Below are 17,391 nucleotides of genomic sequence, written 5' to 3'. Positions count from 1 at the left end.
CAAGATTGAATTTTGGTGGCCTCACTTTAACTGTTCTAGAGTTATGTCCCTTTACAAATGGAAAAATTGATGAATTTTTCGTTTCCATTCTCTAACTTTAGTTTGCCTCAACCAAATGTTATGAAACTTATACACAATGCTTATTACCACAAAACGCAGATCAAATTTGAATTTTGGTGGCGTCAATTTAACCTTTCTAGAGTTGTGCCCCTTTACAAAGGGAAAAATTGCTGAATTTCTGTTTCCGTTCTCTTACTTAAGTTTGCCTCAACCAAATGTTATGAAACTTATATACAATACGTATCACCACAAAACTCAAATCAAGTACAAATTTGGGAGAGTGACTTTTACCGTTCTTCAGTTATGTCCCTTTATAACTTTATATGATATGCAAGTGGGGTCATCATCTGTGTCCCATAGACACATTCCCCATTTATTTCAAATAACTTCTCTAAAACTACTGCTAACTACTGTTAACAATAGCTAACCACTGCTCACTACTGCTTCAGATAACACTTATATCTAGGACATTGGGGTAGGCCAAAAACTATGCTTCTTTTATCAGTCCTTTATTTGAAGTGATTATCAAACATTGCCGTTAAACCTCTCTCATTCTTTCCCATTTAAAAGTGTTTGAATATGATATGTTATTGATTGAAAATCCTGCATATGTTGTGTTCAATGTGCATGAGATGATAACCTTCTTTTACTTGAAAGGACCTAACTTATATAGGACTATAATTGATTGACCCTAATCCTAAAACTAATCCTTGCCATACTCTAACACTAGCCAGAGCCCTAATACTTATCCTTATTTTAAACCAACTCTTACCTAACCTTTAACTAAAGTGGAACCCTTTATCTAAAGTTCAATGTCCCTAAAGTAAAAGAAGGTTAAAAAATTTGCCCTGGATGTTAGGCAAACATTAATCAATCCTTTATGAATATTATTTCCTGTAAAGCCACTTCTTTAACAAATAATTACTGCCTATAATAAAGACTTCTGGTAAACTGAGCTCTTTATATTTTATACTAATTTTCAGAATTCAGACATAGTAGAACTTCTGAAGAACTACACAAAGAATGTGATTCGTCATGATAATGAACAGATTACTCCAGCACTAGCACAGGAAACAAATGGTAATACATTTTAAACAACATTGTAATATCAATTTGATATACTTATATTGGTCTATGGCAGAGTAATGGCCCATTTTTAATCCATCAAATATCTATTAGTGAAATAAACAGCTATAGTCATACATCACTGCTTTAATTAATGTCAGAATATAGAGGTCAGATATGATGGGACTTCTATTTGTCTTAATTCTGACTAATCTGGCGTATATCTGTCATTCAATAAGAGTGAGAATGATCTGCAATAGTAGTAAAGGTTTTATAAATCAAAGCACAGAGTTTGAATCTTAAAATGTCTTTGAAAATGTAAGGAAAAAAACTCACAAAAACAAGAAAGAAAAGAAATGCTACATTAATGAAAATTATGCTGTGTAAATGCTTAAAAGCAATTTTAGAAGTTAATTCTTTTTATGGATTAGCAGAATTGATTTTTATAAGGCATCTCAAATACAATTGCAAAAAACAAACCAAAAACAAAAGACAATACGGTTAATTACTGTGAAGAGTATTGTAGTAGCATTTCTAGACACATACTTATAAGATATTGATAATAATTGGACATATTGTTTCTACTTTCTGGATTTGTAGTTCAATTAAATGTAACATATGATTCTTTATGTGGTCAGATCTGTAGACTTGTTGTATAAATATACATATTGAAAATCCATATTTACTCACATAGCACATAAGAAATGTTTAAATTAAACCAAATAATTGACCGTAACAGAGATTTATTACAGTTTTACAAAGAGCTAATCATAAAACCAGCTATAAACCAAATTTAACCAAAATAACCGGACACTACAGTTGCAGTTAATGTTGTATAATTATATTTGTTCATGGATTGGCCAAAACAGAGTATTATGATGGAACTTTGTAAATTTACTTTACTGAGATTTATGAATATATATTTTAGATTCATACAATATATGATATATAAACATGGTTAACTATGAAGAACAATTCTTATAACTGTAATAGGAATTTAGATATTGTTATAGTGAACATACATCTCCCAGTCTTAAAGTGACCTCTTGTAAAAAATAAAAATTGGTACTGTGATCCTGTGCTGCAACAAACAGGCTAAAAATAGATGTTTCACAAGGCTAGTGAAAGCTAGTTATTATTGATTTTAAACGTTTGTTCCTTTTATGAAGTACTTAACTATACTGCCATGAAATGTCTATCCAGGGTGATTATAGGAGTCATAGGAGTTTATAAGAAAACACAAAGGGACTGGGAAATTATGATTTTTATTTAAAGTTTCAAGATTCAAGAGGATTCAATAATTAATTAAACTTGATTAAATTTTGTTAAAGATTAAGGTTTTGTCTGTGACAAAAATCAAACAAACAGATTTTACTTTTATTTTGATGAAAACGTTTTTTCATGATAAGGAAATATTTACCATAAATTATTCTTGGAATAATGTTATTTTTACAGAACATTGGAAGCAACCAAAAGTACATCACATTTTGAAAGCTACAGAAGAAAGGGACTTGAATGCTTTACATGAGCTTTGTCAATCCATAGAAACATTTGATCCAAATTCTAGTCTCCGTCGTACCTCTACCGTAGATAAAAGTTCAGCTCAGCTTATAAATTTACAACGTCAGCTGTCTATAAGAGCTTTTGATTTATCAACATTAAGGCATGTTCAATCCATAGACAAAAGTGAACCTTTACATATTTATAAATTGGTGCTAAAGGAGAAAAGTAAATGTGATGGAACACTTAACAGTTCTGTTAATGAAAATATCAGTGATGAAAAAAATTCTGAATTTGAAGAAGGCCAGTTCATTGAACAAATTAATGTTATTGAAAATGCTGACAGTAAAACTGATAATGCAGTTAGCAAACATGCAAAGAACATGGAAGAAAACTGTGATAATATTGAAACTGCTGAGAGTTTTTTAAAATATTGTTCTGAAAATAAAGAAGTCAGTGAAAGTGATAAAAACTGTTCTTCATTTGAAAAGGTAACAATCATGTCAGAAAGTATTGAAGACTGAGCTTTATGAAACATGATTGAAAACTCAGTCTTGAAACTGATACAGTTATTCGTAAGGAATGTATTCAGATGATGACCAAACAACCAGTAAACTTAAGAGGACCAATGGCAGGATAAAAGGGTATTTCTCCAAGCTTTCTTGTGATGGCAGATATACTCACAAATAATAGATATTCAATCATGAACATTATTCCTAATTATTTGTTTCATTATCTGTCAATAAAATCAATGTCCATTTAAATGTGCCTCATTGTATTCATAAGTTTATATTTATTTTTTTTCAAAAAGAGTATCATAAAAGGTATAAATTTTTTCAGTATTTTGTTTTCCGAATTTCAGGTCAAGGTTATGAAAGTACTGTTTTTCATTTTCCCTGTTTTCTGATAAATGGATGGAATTTTATTTTGCAGTTACCATTAAGATACAGTCAAACATCAATAACTTTGTCAAACTCATGGTATTTTATGAAAGTTGGACCGGAATTTTTTTTTATGATCAAGAGCAAATTTTAAAAAAATACCTAAGTTTCTTTGTGATCATTGCTTTTCTTTCAATAAACAACTGCGAACAGGGGAATTACACATTGATTATGAAAAAATAGCAATTAGTAAGGAACAGAGTAAATAGGTTAAGAAATAAAAATAATTTTTAAACACCTTGATTGGTTTTGCTGTACCATTTTGAAGCAATTGATAGTAAATGTTTTGTCTTTTGTAGTTCATTGAGTCCCTTTTCTTGCAGTCAATTAAGATATGCTCACTAAATTTTCAGAATATTCAGAAGCTGTTATTTACATGTGTTAGATAACAAATCCTGAATTGTATGACTAGTAACACAACAGTATAAGACTGACCACTAGTAAGCCAATATTTAAACAATACCGAGTTCTCTACAAGACGAATATATAGCTATAAAAAAACGTAGGCTCTTAACAAGTCTTGACATTTTATGTCATTTTATGTCCAGACAATTAAAATGATATAAATATGAAAATGGTTGTTTCATATTATAAGTCATTTACTATCTTCTTTGTGATTTTCTTTATGATCAGGTAATTTGTCTTTAGACATATAAATAAACTCATCATAGATACCAGGATTGAAATTTTGAACACCAGACACACGTTTCATCTTCAAAAGACTCATCAGTGATTCTCGAATAAAAAAAAGTTAAAAAAGCCAAATAAAGATTGAAGTTGAAGAGCAATGGGAACCCAAAATTCTTAAAAGTTTTGCCAAATACAACTAAGGTAATCTATTCCTGAGGTAGAAAAGCCTTGGTATTTCGAAAATTTTATAAACAGCTAATTTATAATTATGATAAAACAGCAAAATATCAAATTTCCATAAATGTTTATATCTATTCATTTGCATATAGCAGTTACATATGTCAAATACAGAATGATATTATTTACAGTTTAACATTTTTTTTAAATTTTACTTAAGTTTGTAGTAAAAGAGTTTATGTTGGATGAATATGTATCCATGTTTATCAAACTTAATACATTGAGTAAAACTGTTTTAGAGAAGTGTTTTATTGCTAGAACATGTTTGGAAATTATGATCATGTCTAATTTCCATTGAGAAATAGACGTTCCATATTTTACAAATGCATGCATGAGAATATGATAAGTGTTGGTAATACTTGGGCAATTTAACATATATAGTATTATATGTATTATTATGAGTGATATATGATTTTATTAATGATCAGAATGGAAGCAATGGGTGTTAAATTACTATTTTGTGAAATGACACAGAATTGTTTATAGCGATATTAAATTTGGCTTTGTTTTAACTGCTCAATAAACATAGTTATCATGACAACTTAAAAATTCAGATTTGTGTTATATTCAATGATTTATGTTGCTGTTTTATGAAAATAATTGTTATTTATTACATAATTATTGTTGGCAGTTTATAAATAAATTAATGAAATGGAATATGATTTGTTTATTTCATTTTATGAGTACTTTTCAGAAAATCAACAATTTTTAAAGGCCTTTAAAAATTCCAGAATTTTACATATATAAAGTAGACTTGTCTCAGAATAGCTAAAACAAACAATAGTTTATACATAGTAATTTAAGAATGAAATAATGCAAGATATCAATGGCAAACATCTACAATCAAGCATTTTTCTACAAGAACCATCATCAAGAATGACCAAGAAAGAAACACAAAAAATATTTATTTGATGACAATTAAACCAAATGGTTGGGAGAGAACAAAAATACTAAAATTGCTATTGCAATCAATAGTGCATATCATCATCTCCAATTGCCACTAAGCAGCAGCCATTTCATTGTCAATATAATGGAAATTGATGCGACTGTCGTACAAATGAGAGGTTTAGCACTATTAAATCAGGTTCAATCCACCATTTTCTACATATGAAAATGCCTGTACCAAGTCAGGAATATGACAGTTGTTGTCCATTCGTTTGATGTGTTTTATCATTTTGATTTTGCCATTTGATTAGGGACTTTCCGTTTTGAATTTTCCTCGGAGTTCAGTATTTTTGTGATTTTATTTTTTTCTAGAGTTTTAAACAGCGACTGCACATAAATGCATGGCTATACATCTTTCAGTAAATTTTCAGAATATATGGAGCTTTTAAATATTTTTCATATTTTTTCTGTTTCCATGGAAACGGCAGCCATTTTGAAAATTTTCAAAGGCGAATAGCTCATCTTCCTCAGCTAGTTAATATTTTTGTAAAGTTTCATTAAGTTTGTAGCATTAAAACTTTTCCGGGCTGTTTCCATGGTAACGGCGACCATTTTAAACATTTTAAACTCAGAAGCCACATTTCCTCATGACCAGTGACATTTCTGTGAAGTTTCTTTAAGTTTGGAACTCTTTCTTTTTTTCGCATTTGTGCTGATTCCATTATAACGTCAGTTTCAAAGTGGAATTACGAATCTACATATGGTGATTACCATTATGCCCAAGTTTGATCAATATTGGTCCATTAGTCTTCCAGGAATGCTTCAGACAAAAAAAGGTGGAAGAATAATAATAATAATAATGAAAAAGAACGGAGGAAAAGTAATATGTCACCCAATTATGGTTCGGAGTGATATAGATATCATGAGTTTAGTCTACTCTTTAGGAACAACATTATGTATTAATTACCTTGATGATCTCTTGGTAGTGTGATGGCATGGGTACAGGTCACCGTACAGGATAACATGGCTTTGATCTGCTCCAAAGTCAATCCAAGGACTTATAAATTGTTATTTTCTGCTTTTCTGTAAAACATAAAATAAGTTAGAAGTAAGAGCAAAGACTGTTCAGCTCGGGAAAGAATGTGCCCAAAGAGGATGATATATGTTCTGCAATATACATGCAAAAAAAGGACTGTTGGTCCATTACGTAGCAGGGTAACATTGTAATACATTTAAATGTTTGATTATAATATGAATTTGATGAAAACTTTTTTATGATCAAAAGATAGTATGCAAAACAAAGTTTCATAAATATGTTTTTTTTGTCTATATTTTACCAATAAAAAGACTTTTTGTAGGTGACATTACGATACAATCCAAAGTTCAAGTGCTTGAGACATCGATAGATTTGTCGAACTTCAATAGGATTTTATGAAACTTTAGCAGAGGCTTTATTTATGATTATGAGATTATGTCTAAAGCAAAATTAAGAAAATATTTGTTTTTCATTTTCCCGTTTTTTATACGCCCGTTTACGGGACGTATTATGGTATACCGTTGTTCGTCCGTCCGTCGTCAACATGTCGGACATTAACTCAAAAACGCTTTAACCAATTTGCATGAAACTTTGGTGAATTGTTTGTATCTATTGACCTGAGCTCCCTTTCGTTTTTTTTATAAATTTTAAATTTGACGTTTATGAGTTCTGGGGTTTTATTCATTAAAAAAAAAGGGGATTTTCCAGTTTTTGGACAATAACTCAAAAATGCTTTGAGCAGTTTTCATGAAACTTTGGTGAATTGTTTATATCTATTGACGTAAGCTTACTTTCGATTATTATAAATTTTAGATTTTACGTTTCAGATTTCTGTGATTTTATTCATAAAAAAGGGGGGTCAAGTTTTCGGACAATGCTTTGAGCAGTTATCATGAGACTTTGATGACTGGTTTATATCTATTAAGATAACCTCCCTTTAGTTTTTCATGAATTTCTGATATGACATTGAGAAGCTATTGAACTTTATTCTTTAAAAAAGCGACGGGCGTATCATGCGCTCATGGCGCAGCTGTTTATTTAATGATAAATGAAATTTTTTTTGGCAGTTAAATACTCTCTGTGATCAATGAATTATAAACTTGAATAATCTATGGATTATTCAACATCATGCATGGAAAAGACCCGGGGTATAAAGGCTTGTAATTTGTCCCATATTTTCAAAAATGTCCTTTCTGTTTTGTTTGGAAGCAATACGTGCAATACATATGACTAAGTTGTAATTTAACTTGTTATGCGAAGTGAAGCATAGTTAGTTCTGACTTACTCAACACTATTGATATAAATACAGTATTTATACGTGAGGCTATTCATACAAGAAACGAGTTTTATTGTCTTGAAATTATAGCACATATCTCTTGAAAAAAAATGTTATATAAATTAGTGGAAATATAGAAGGGATCAGACATTTTAACACCTTTCATGGATAAAAGTTCATCACCGTTAAATAATGATCCTCTTAATGATAGAATTATAGACACATGGGACAGTTGTGTCATTCTAATCTTAAACGTTATTCTATTTCTATCATTAAACCTAGCCAATATCTTACATTTGACCATATGATTCGAAGAAGATGACCTTAGAAAATGTAATTAACACCAAAATATCTCATATCTCAAAATGTCTGAACTAATTATAAATGTTAAGAAAGATTGCACTTGAAATGAGCGATATCAGAGTTATTTTTACAAATTTTTCATATAAGACATTTTGAATTTCAACTATACATAAATACATTATTAATCTAAATTATGGTTGTGCGATAGACTGAACGATTATTACTGAAATCATACGGGAAATATTTTATGCAGATTTATAAAGTTAATACATGTGATACAATAAAACAATGATGCCAAGTGTGTTCACAGGGAAAACTGGTGGAAAATCGGGACTGGCACTGGTACAAAATGTTTGGTTAGGATTTTCCCTTTGAAAGGTAAAAAAAGACTCTTCCGAGATATATTGCAGGTTCGTATACATGCCAAGGGCGTAGAATTCTGTCCAAACACGGGAAAATTCTCTATTCCAACCAGAAATTCTTGTATTTTGTTGAATATTATTTCACGATTTAGACGTATGATATGCGTTATCAAAACAAATTCTAAATCATATTTTTTTTGTCCAAAAGCTTATGTAAAAGTTGATTTTTTCTGGTCAATAAAACAATAAAATCTAAAAGAGTCTGCTGATCCCACATCCACTTCAATTCCTATTTCAGCTTTATAAATCTATGAAAAATCTGTTTATCAACGTTTAAACAAGGAACAAATATAACACTCAGTAATTTAACCTGACCGGGCATGGATTAAACAGCTTAAAAGTCCAGAATTTTGATAACATCGTCATTGGGACATTTGTTTTAGTAGCAGTATGTTGATAATAATGTACTCTCGAGAACAAAAGTTTTGAAAACCAAAATATAATAAACGTTTGAAAGCATGAAAACATAAAAATGGAATAAACAGAACAACAAAAACCATCTAAAGTCGCAGAAAACAAATATCATCATGGTCAAAAGAAGACAAACAACAATTCACAATATCTTTTAACAAAACTGAACCATGTTCACAACTGGAGATGAACTAAGATAAACCTGAATGCCATGTTGCCTAATTAATCACTAAATATCAAAATTAGATTATAATAAACGCTATGTGGCTCTTTAACAATAAATATTACAATCAAAGTTTAATGAAAGTTATACTGAAATAATCCTGACTAATACAAACTTTTCTCTGAAGATTTTTTGTGCGACTATAATCGCAGATATATCTTAATACGAGATACAGACCGAAAACTCATAGCACTGTTTAATGTATACTAAAGCCTGTTGCCGTAATATATATTTCTTGTATTCTATACAATATCTTCCATCGATATATCCTTTAATCTCATCATTCAGTTAGGAAAAAGGATTTATTTCTTAGTTTTTTTATGAAAAATAGAAAAGAAATAATTCATAGGTTTAAAAGTCAGAGACACTTGCATCATTACAAACCAACATTTCTGATTTGAGAGAGAAATAGCACCTTAAAAGATTTAACTGAGGAGAAAGGATTATAAATATATGTTGTATAGTATTTTATAAATAAACAAAATACTGAATAGATGATACTAATTCAACATCATTAGTAGTTAACTGATAGTTTAAGATGACAATAATCATATCGTTAACAATAATAAAAGTACAGAAAAAAGTGATCTTTCCTCATGTTCAGGACATAAGGCTTAAGGTGTGTATCATTACATAAAACAAAGAAAGTAAAAAAAACTATTTTGTCATGTCTGGTGGTCCCATAATTTAGAAGACATTCAATTAAAATTAAAAACTAGTTGTTCAGAGAAAAATTGAAGGTCTTTCCACAAAAAAAAAACCATGTATTTTGATATGAAAATATGATAATCGAGTTTAAAATGTCATTTCTAGTGTCAGATGATAGCTAACTGTGCGCTGATTCCAAAAATATATGGTTTCGATACTTTTCTGTTTGAAATAAGGATGATAATTTGTTACTTCCGATTTGAAAAATGTCACTTCTGGTTTAAAATGATAGTCTACCTGACACTGATTTCAAAAAATATATGGTTCTATATACTTTTATATTAAATAAGTACAAAACATAGCTACTTCCGGATCACACAAGGTCACTTCTGGTTGACCTTTTTATGGTCATATGGCTTGAAACCTAATGCAAGAAGTCCCATGGCTCCATCATTTATAAATCTAAAGTTAAAGCAAAGGTCAAAATCTAGAACGATAAATTTACCTATGACCTTGATCTAAATTTCAAGGTCATAAAGTAAGGACCTCAAAACAAAAGACCCTATGTCTCTATCATATATGGTTAATGAGTTATATCACCATACAGCTAGTTTTAAATATGCGAGGTGAGAAAACGTTCAACCAAAATTTATGTGTTACGACATGTCGCATATAACAATTTATTAAAAACATTTTGTCGATATCTTATACGGCTTTTGATAATAAGTAATAACAAGCCAAATCGAAATTCAGAACATGACCTTGACCTTTGACCTTGACCTCATTTTTCTTTTATTGGACCAAGGACCTCAAATCAAAACTCCCTATGTCTCTATCACTAATGGTTTACATGTTACAAATACATATCACTTATTTTAAAACCATAAGGGGGAATAACTCGCATATGGAGCGTTCGTAACGCTTTGGTCAAAATTAAACGTAACTTTCTGAAGATATAATGAGCAATTTTGAAAAATAAATTTGTTGTTTTCTTTTATGGTTGCAAAGGAGATGTCATAACAAGGAAAACAGTGTTCGGGGAGATAACTCTTACAAAGAAAAGTTTCCAGTTAAACAGGGTAAGTTTCAAAAGCGTATAGACTACAAAAAATATAAGCGACATCTTTTGAAACAAAAATACAGCGCAAGAAAAAAATAAGGCGCAAGAAAAAAAAAAAAAAAATTGAAAACCAATGTTCAGAGAACAATTGAAGGTCTTTCCACACGAAACGGTATATTTTGATATGAAAATATTAAGATCCGGTTTAAGATGTTAATTCCAGTGTCAGATGATAGCTTACTGGACGCTGATTCCAAAAATATATGGTTTTATACACTTTGTTTGATATAAGGGAGATAATATGTTACTTCCGGTTTAGAAAATGTCACTTCAGGTATGATTTAATAGTTAACATGACACTGATTCCAAAAATATATGGTTCTTTTTAACTTTTACATTAAATTAGTACAAAAAATAGCTACTTCCGGTTTTCACAAGGTCACTTCAGGTTGGCTTTTTCAAGGTCATATGGCTTGCAACCTAATACAAAAAGGTCCATAGCTTTTTCATGTATAAAAATGAAGTCAAAGCAAAGGTCAAAATCTGGTATGTCAAATTTACCTATGACCTTGACCTCAATTTCTAGGTCATCAAGCAAGGACCTCATATCAAAAGGACTAAGGTCTGTACTATGTATTGTTAATAAGTTATATAACCATATATCTTATTTTTAACATTTCAGGGGAGGAAACTCCTAGTAAATACTATCGCGACGCTTCAAATAAAAATTTCCTAATACGACATATCGTAACTAACAATTTAGTAAAAATATTTTGTCGATATCTTATACGGTTAGTGAAGAGAAGCAATAATAAGCCAAAATCAAAATTTACAACATTACCTTGACCTTTGACCTTGACCTCATTTTCTTTTAACGGGACTGATGACCTTAGGTCAAAAGACCCTAGGTCTCTATCACTTACGTTTTGAAAGTTACAATTACATTTCACTTATATCAAATACAAAAGGGGAAATAACTCTCATATAGAATCTCTATACCACTTCGGTCAATATTAGATGGAACATCCTGAGGATGTAACGAGCAATTTGGAAACATAAATTTGTCGATTTCTTTTACGGTTGCGAAGTATTAGAAATAACAAGAAAAACAGTGTTTGGGGAGATAACTCTTACAAGGAAAAGTATTTGGTTAAACAGGATCAGTTTCAAAAGCGTATAAACTGTATCATATACCAAATATCTAAGCGACATCTTGCGAAACAACCAAACAGCGAAAGAAAATAAATAAGACTTTGATAATAAAGAATTAAACTTAAAAAAAGAAAATATCTTTTCTGGTTCATATAACTTGTTACTTCAAACTGATTTTAAGAATATAAGATTTCTGGTTACTTTTTCATTGAATTAGTATGAAATAGGCTACTTCCGGTTAATATTATGTCACTTCCGATTAACCTTTTAAAAGGTCAAATGTCTTCCAACCAAATGCAAAAGACCTTATGGTTTTAAAATGAACCAGTATGAATTTTTAGCAAAGGTCAAAATCTAGAACGTCAAATTGACCTTTGACTTTTGACTTTGACCTCAATTTCAAGGTTATAGGTCAGGGATCTCAAATTGAAAGATCCCAGGTCATTCACTTGTATGGTTTAGGAGTAATACTGATTTCAAATACATAAGGGGAGAGAACTCCTATAAAGGGTGACCAAAACACTTAAATGAGTTGAAGTTGTGCCATATCGTAAACAATGGCAAACACATTATATTTTTAACTGTTACGGTTTCTTTTGAATAAAGATAACAAGCAATATTCAAAATTAAGAACATGACCTTGACCTTTGACCTTGACCTCAATTTCTTCCAAATGGACCAAGGACTTCATATCAAAAGACTTTAGGCCTCTATAATTTATGATGTATGAATTTATTCAACACATCACTTATGTTAAATTGTCAAAGGGAAATAACTCCCATAAGATGTGATCCGATCACTTCGGTTAAACTTTAACCAAAACATTCTTAAGAGTAGACGAACAACTTGGTGAAAAAGTTTGTTGATATCTTTTACGGTTTCAGAGAAATTAAGACAACAAGAAAAAAGGGGAGGCAGGGAGATAACTCCTATTAGAATAACTGTTCGGTTACACAGGGTGAATGGGGAAATCCCCATCACTGTACAACATCATTGGCCATATATCCTTTCGATATGTCCTAAAACAAAAAAGCATCTCAGACGGCAGAAGAAGAAAAAAAATATAATCAGAACAAAAGCAAAAGGTCTTTCCACGAAAAGTGAAAAGACCTAATAATCAGAACAAAATCAAAAGGTCTATCCACGAACAAGTGGAAAGACCTAAATAATCAGAACAAAAGCAAAAGGTCTTTCCACGGAAAAGTGGAAAGACCTTATTACAGTATCTGAAATATAATTTCGCTATTTGATAAAAATATTGCATTTGTTTATTTACTGTTATATACAAGTATTAAAAATTCCCTGCTATGTTATTATGTAACATTGTAAAAACCTGTCATACAATTATGTAATTGTTATAAAACTGAGGTTGCAATTCCTTTCGGCAATGTGACACCACGTGTTGGGTGTGAGAAAATCATATCGTACGTGTTTCACGTTCATTAATACTTTTTTTTTATCTCTCCGTTTGAACAAATTGACCTTTTATTTGAATACTCGAATTACAATTTTGCATTTTATGATTTAATTTTGTGAACATAATAACCATGTACAAAGGAAGCAACTTAACATCCATATAATGAACAATATGGAACGTATTAAAAAAGAGCTATAAACAATCCTCAATTTATAGTTGTTTCAAGCAAAAGTAGGATGCTTTGATTCTTTTTGTGGCTTTCGATTTCACCAATCAATACAAGCAAACATTACTAAAAAGTTCTGATATTTGCAGAAATCATGAATGCCTTAAGAACATAACTGCACTAAAACTAATTCGATTTCTTATTCCATATAATAATGTTGGCCCCAAATAGAACTTTTCTTGATTTGCTACGGATCCGTTACATTCGCTGTACATTTCGACCGTCGTTAATTGGGTGCGATGGTCTAATAGCAAAACAGCAGTTTTGAACAACACTATTAATTACCTTGATGGTGAATTTATGGTGATTATCTCGAGTACTGAATGTTAAAATCATCTTATGATAACATTAATAGACAACATGTTTATATAAATGACAAAATTGAAACCAAAATGTAAGACAAAAGAGATGATATCAAATTTGCTATCACAAACCTCCTTTTTTTAGATGGTGATAGCGTGTTAATTTCGCAACTTGTACGGATTGCTAAAATATTCTTATGAAATTGATTTAATTGAGAGCAACCTTGCATTATCAAAAAAAGTTAACAAATACTACAGGCTATGGTATACTTTCAATTGTTTCCTCTGTTATCATTATATTATCTGTAAATATGTAGGACTCAAATCTATGGTGGGTTCCAAATGTATGGCAGATTCCTAATCTATGGCAAATATGACGTTACAAATCAAATCTATGGCAGCTTTTTGTTTTCTCCAAATCTATGGCAGATCTTGAAATTGCATAATTTTCAGGGGAAAAGAGTAACATATAGCGTCACAATTAAATAACACCATAATTACGTCGTCGTCGCCGGCGCTAACGTTGGCAGAACCGGCATAGATTTGAACACCATTTTTAATGTTTTCTTTTAATTGTATGATGTAAACCAAAAACAAACATTTAACACGGGGCTCACAGATTTCAAATTTTTACAAACAAAAACACAGGGAAACACTCTCCCTCTAAAAACAATTTGCCGATGGTTTAAAGGAAGATGTGCTGTACTGTCCGAATCCCGCGATGAATAAAGGCACGGCTTTTTTGAGTAGAGGATATTTTAGGAAAGGAGTTGTAATTAATATTTTAGCATCTACGCCTGGCAAAGTATAAAAAGTGAGAGATGAAATTACAGGATACCACTTTGACTTAAATCGTCATTAGTTAAAAAAAATTGATTAACGCTCAAATAAATATTATATGAAAAATTAAACTGTTTAATTCTTTTCATAAAAAAAACCTGCTTTCTTGTTTGTCATGGGAATACTATTTTTATTAGTTGGTTTAATAAATAGACTATACAGGTACCATGCACAGATAAGAAATGCTTATTTTTCCGGGGCGCATCGTTTTAATCCTGAAGACTGTATTATGGTATGGAATGTTTGTTTCAAAAATGTTTTTAAACATGCTTCCGTTTTCATACATTTTCACTTGTTTAAGAAAAGGCATCGGTCGTATATGTACTGCCTTGTTTTCCATATGCACAAAATTTGCAATAGATTTGGAAACAACAAAAATCCGCCATAGATTAGGAAATTACAAAACTTGCCATAGATTAGGATTGTAACAAATCTGCCATAGATTTGGGATGGCATGACGTCATATTTGCCATAGATTAGGGATCTGCCATAGATCTGGAACCCACCATAGATTTGAGTCCTACAAATATAAAAAGTAAAATAACAAAAAACTCCAAGGAAAATTCAAAATGGAAAGTCCCTTATCAAATGGCAAAATCAAAAGCTCAAACGCATCAAACGAATGGAAAACAACTATAATAATCCTGACTTAGTACAGGCATTTCCTTATGTAGAAAATGGTGGATTAAATCTGGTTTTATAGCTTGCCAAACCTCTCACTTGTATGACAGTCGCAAAAATTCCTTTATATTGACAACAATGTGTGAACAAAACAAACGGGCATAATATCTGTCGTAAAATATATATTAGACGGTTGTTCCCAACCTACCTTCTATTATAATGTATAGAAATAACTGTAACATTATAAATGATTTATCTATTTGTACATGAGCAGTTCAAAAATCTCCCAACAACAACTGAAAATAACACTTTAAATAATTGCGTGCGTCCGAATCGCTTTTCCGGATTTACCTTCACAAGGAACACACAAATTCTTAAATTTGAAAGCTAAAAATGTTTTAGAGGAGCTTTGTATGCAAAACGGACATACCAAAAATAGCCAAAATGCTTGATATGTATGCTCTTCTTTACTTTAAAAGTTATGGTGTATTTATTCTTGAGATAACTTCTCTTATATGTGCCACACCATTCTCTCAATTTTAGGGTAGTTTGTGTACTAAAATTTTAATCAGACGCACACCACTTATTATTTGCCCTCATTCCTATCAAAGTTTTTTTTTCAACTCCAAATAAGTCATAGGGCGGGATAAATATCCCGTTATTTATACATCAGACCGTACTAGTTCCCGGAATTTTGGATACACCAAACCAGGTACTTCGTATCTCAAAAACAGGCAATATATGACCTCAATTTTAAAATTCATTCATACGTTTTTGTATTATTCAAAATATCAGGTCAATGTGTGTTCTACTAGGATCACCATTCCTTTACCTTTCATCTGATACCTGAATTACTAAAATATATTCTACATAGTTTAATATTTACACCTATGCGTAGGAACTATTTTGTTTTAAATATGTACTACTTTCCAGTATGTTCTTTTTTGACCGGACCCGATTTGGTGGTGTTACATCTTACAGAGTCTATCAAAATAATTTTTTGCTCAAGCCGATGCTAGGGGCCGTCTTAAACTTGCAGTGAGGTGGGATTTGTTTTGCTACGTGTTGAAGGCCTCACTGTGACTTTGAGATGAAAAGCAGCAATAAAAGCGATGTTCCTTTGCTTGTTGTGTGCTTTTTTGCTGTGCATGTACTGATTTTGTGTTTTCCTATTAAAATCATATACGGTCAACTTTGCCTGAGGGTTTTTGAATCTTAGTTTTTGAAAAATTTAAATTCATCAACGGATGATTTAAGAAAAAAAAAACATGTGATAATTTATGTACGTACCAAAGCACCGACTACTGAGCTGATGATGCCCTCGTGGATTAACAGCAAGAGCAACAGATATGTCATACTAACAATTAATAAAAATTGTTCTTTTTTTATAATGTAACTGACCTCTCACAAATACTATTTATTGCCATTAAATATAAGGAGACGAGTCTGGCGAACATTGCATTAAGCCTGATGTCTTTAAAGAATTTAGTTTTACAAACACTGAGCCGATACCACTGGAGCTGAGGGTATCACTAGGTCAGTAGTCAACAGTCTAGTGCTGACAGGAAATTTCATAAAAGTGGTCTTTTTCAGTCAATTAACTGTTAAGATATCGCGAAATGGAAGCCAATGATGAGTCTGATGTTACACTGATTTAGTTTTATCTAATCTTAAATCATTGAATTCCTTAACATATTCTATTAGCTTATTACAATCTAGACGCATGTTTAATTGATTGTATAATGCAGAGTTTTCAATTTTGAAATTTCTGCAGCACTATCATGTAATAAATCTGGCCACTACCTCTTTTATGAATACAGTGAGGAGACATATATCAAAAATATTTGGACCTTAAGTAAGAAAAGTATTTTTTTAACATATTTCTTCCTTTTTTGAATTGAAAATAAATAAGAGTAGGTGGATGGAGTATGTCAATATGAATCAATAAAACCAATCTAGCATCGGGTTTAGGATCAAACATTTTTGAAAATGAACTAGCCTTTGTTTTAATAGTTTGCAGAGTGGTCTAGTATTTGTTTTGATTTAATCAACTTCCTACACCCTGAATGTTGTTTGTCCTTGTCAAACCATTTGAAAATATCTACAACTGCAAAATAAAAAAAAAAATATAAATTA

At 30.9% G+C, this 17,391-nt stretch overlaps 1 protein-coding gene across 1 annotated transcript in view; it reads left to right on the top strand.

Moving 5' to 3' along the window:
* Positions 1-5,090, top strand: part of LOC127703303 (ankyrin repeat domain-containing protein 27-like) — a 68,493-nt gene extending 63,403 nt beyond the window's left edge. Inside the window, exons 24-25 of the mRNA XM_052207823.1 lie at positions 1,044-1,140; positions 2,581-5,090. Coding sequence (XP_052063783.1) covers positions 1,044-1,140; positions 2,581-3,149 — 666 coding nt within the window. The 3' untranslated portion in view covers positions 3,150-5,090. The remainder of the gene's footprint in view (positions 1-1,043; positions 1,141-2,580) is intronic.
* The last annotated feature ends 12,301 nt before the right edge of the window (positions 5,091-17,391 follow it).

This window comes from Mytilus californianus, unplaced genomic scaffold (genome assembly GCF_021869535.1).
Source record: "Mytilus californianus isolate M0D057914Y unplaced genomic scaffold, xbMytCali1.0.p SCAF_5, whole genome shotgun sequence".
Lineage (NCBI taxonomy): Eukaryota > Metazoa > Mollusca > Bivalvia > Mytilida > Mytilidae > Mytilus > Mytilus californianus.
The sequence above is the reverse complement of the archived record's forward strand: the minus strand, read 5'-3'. Positions and strand labels throughout refer to the sequence as shown.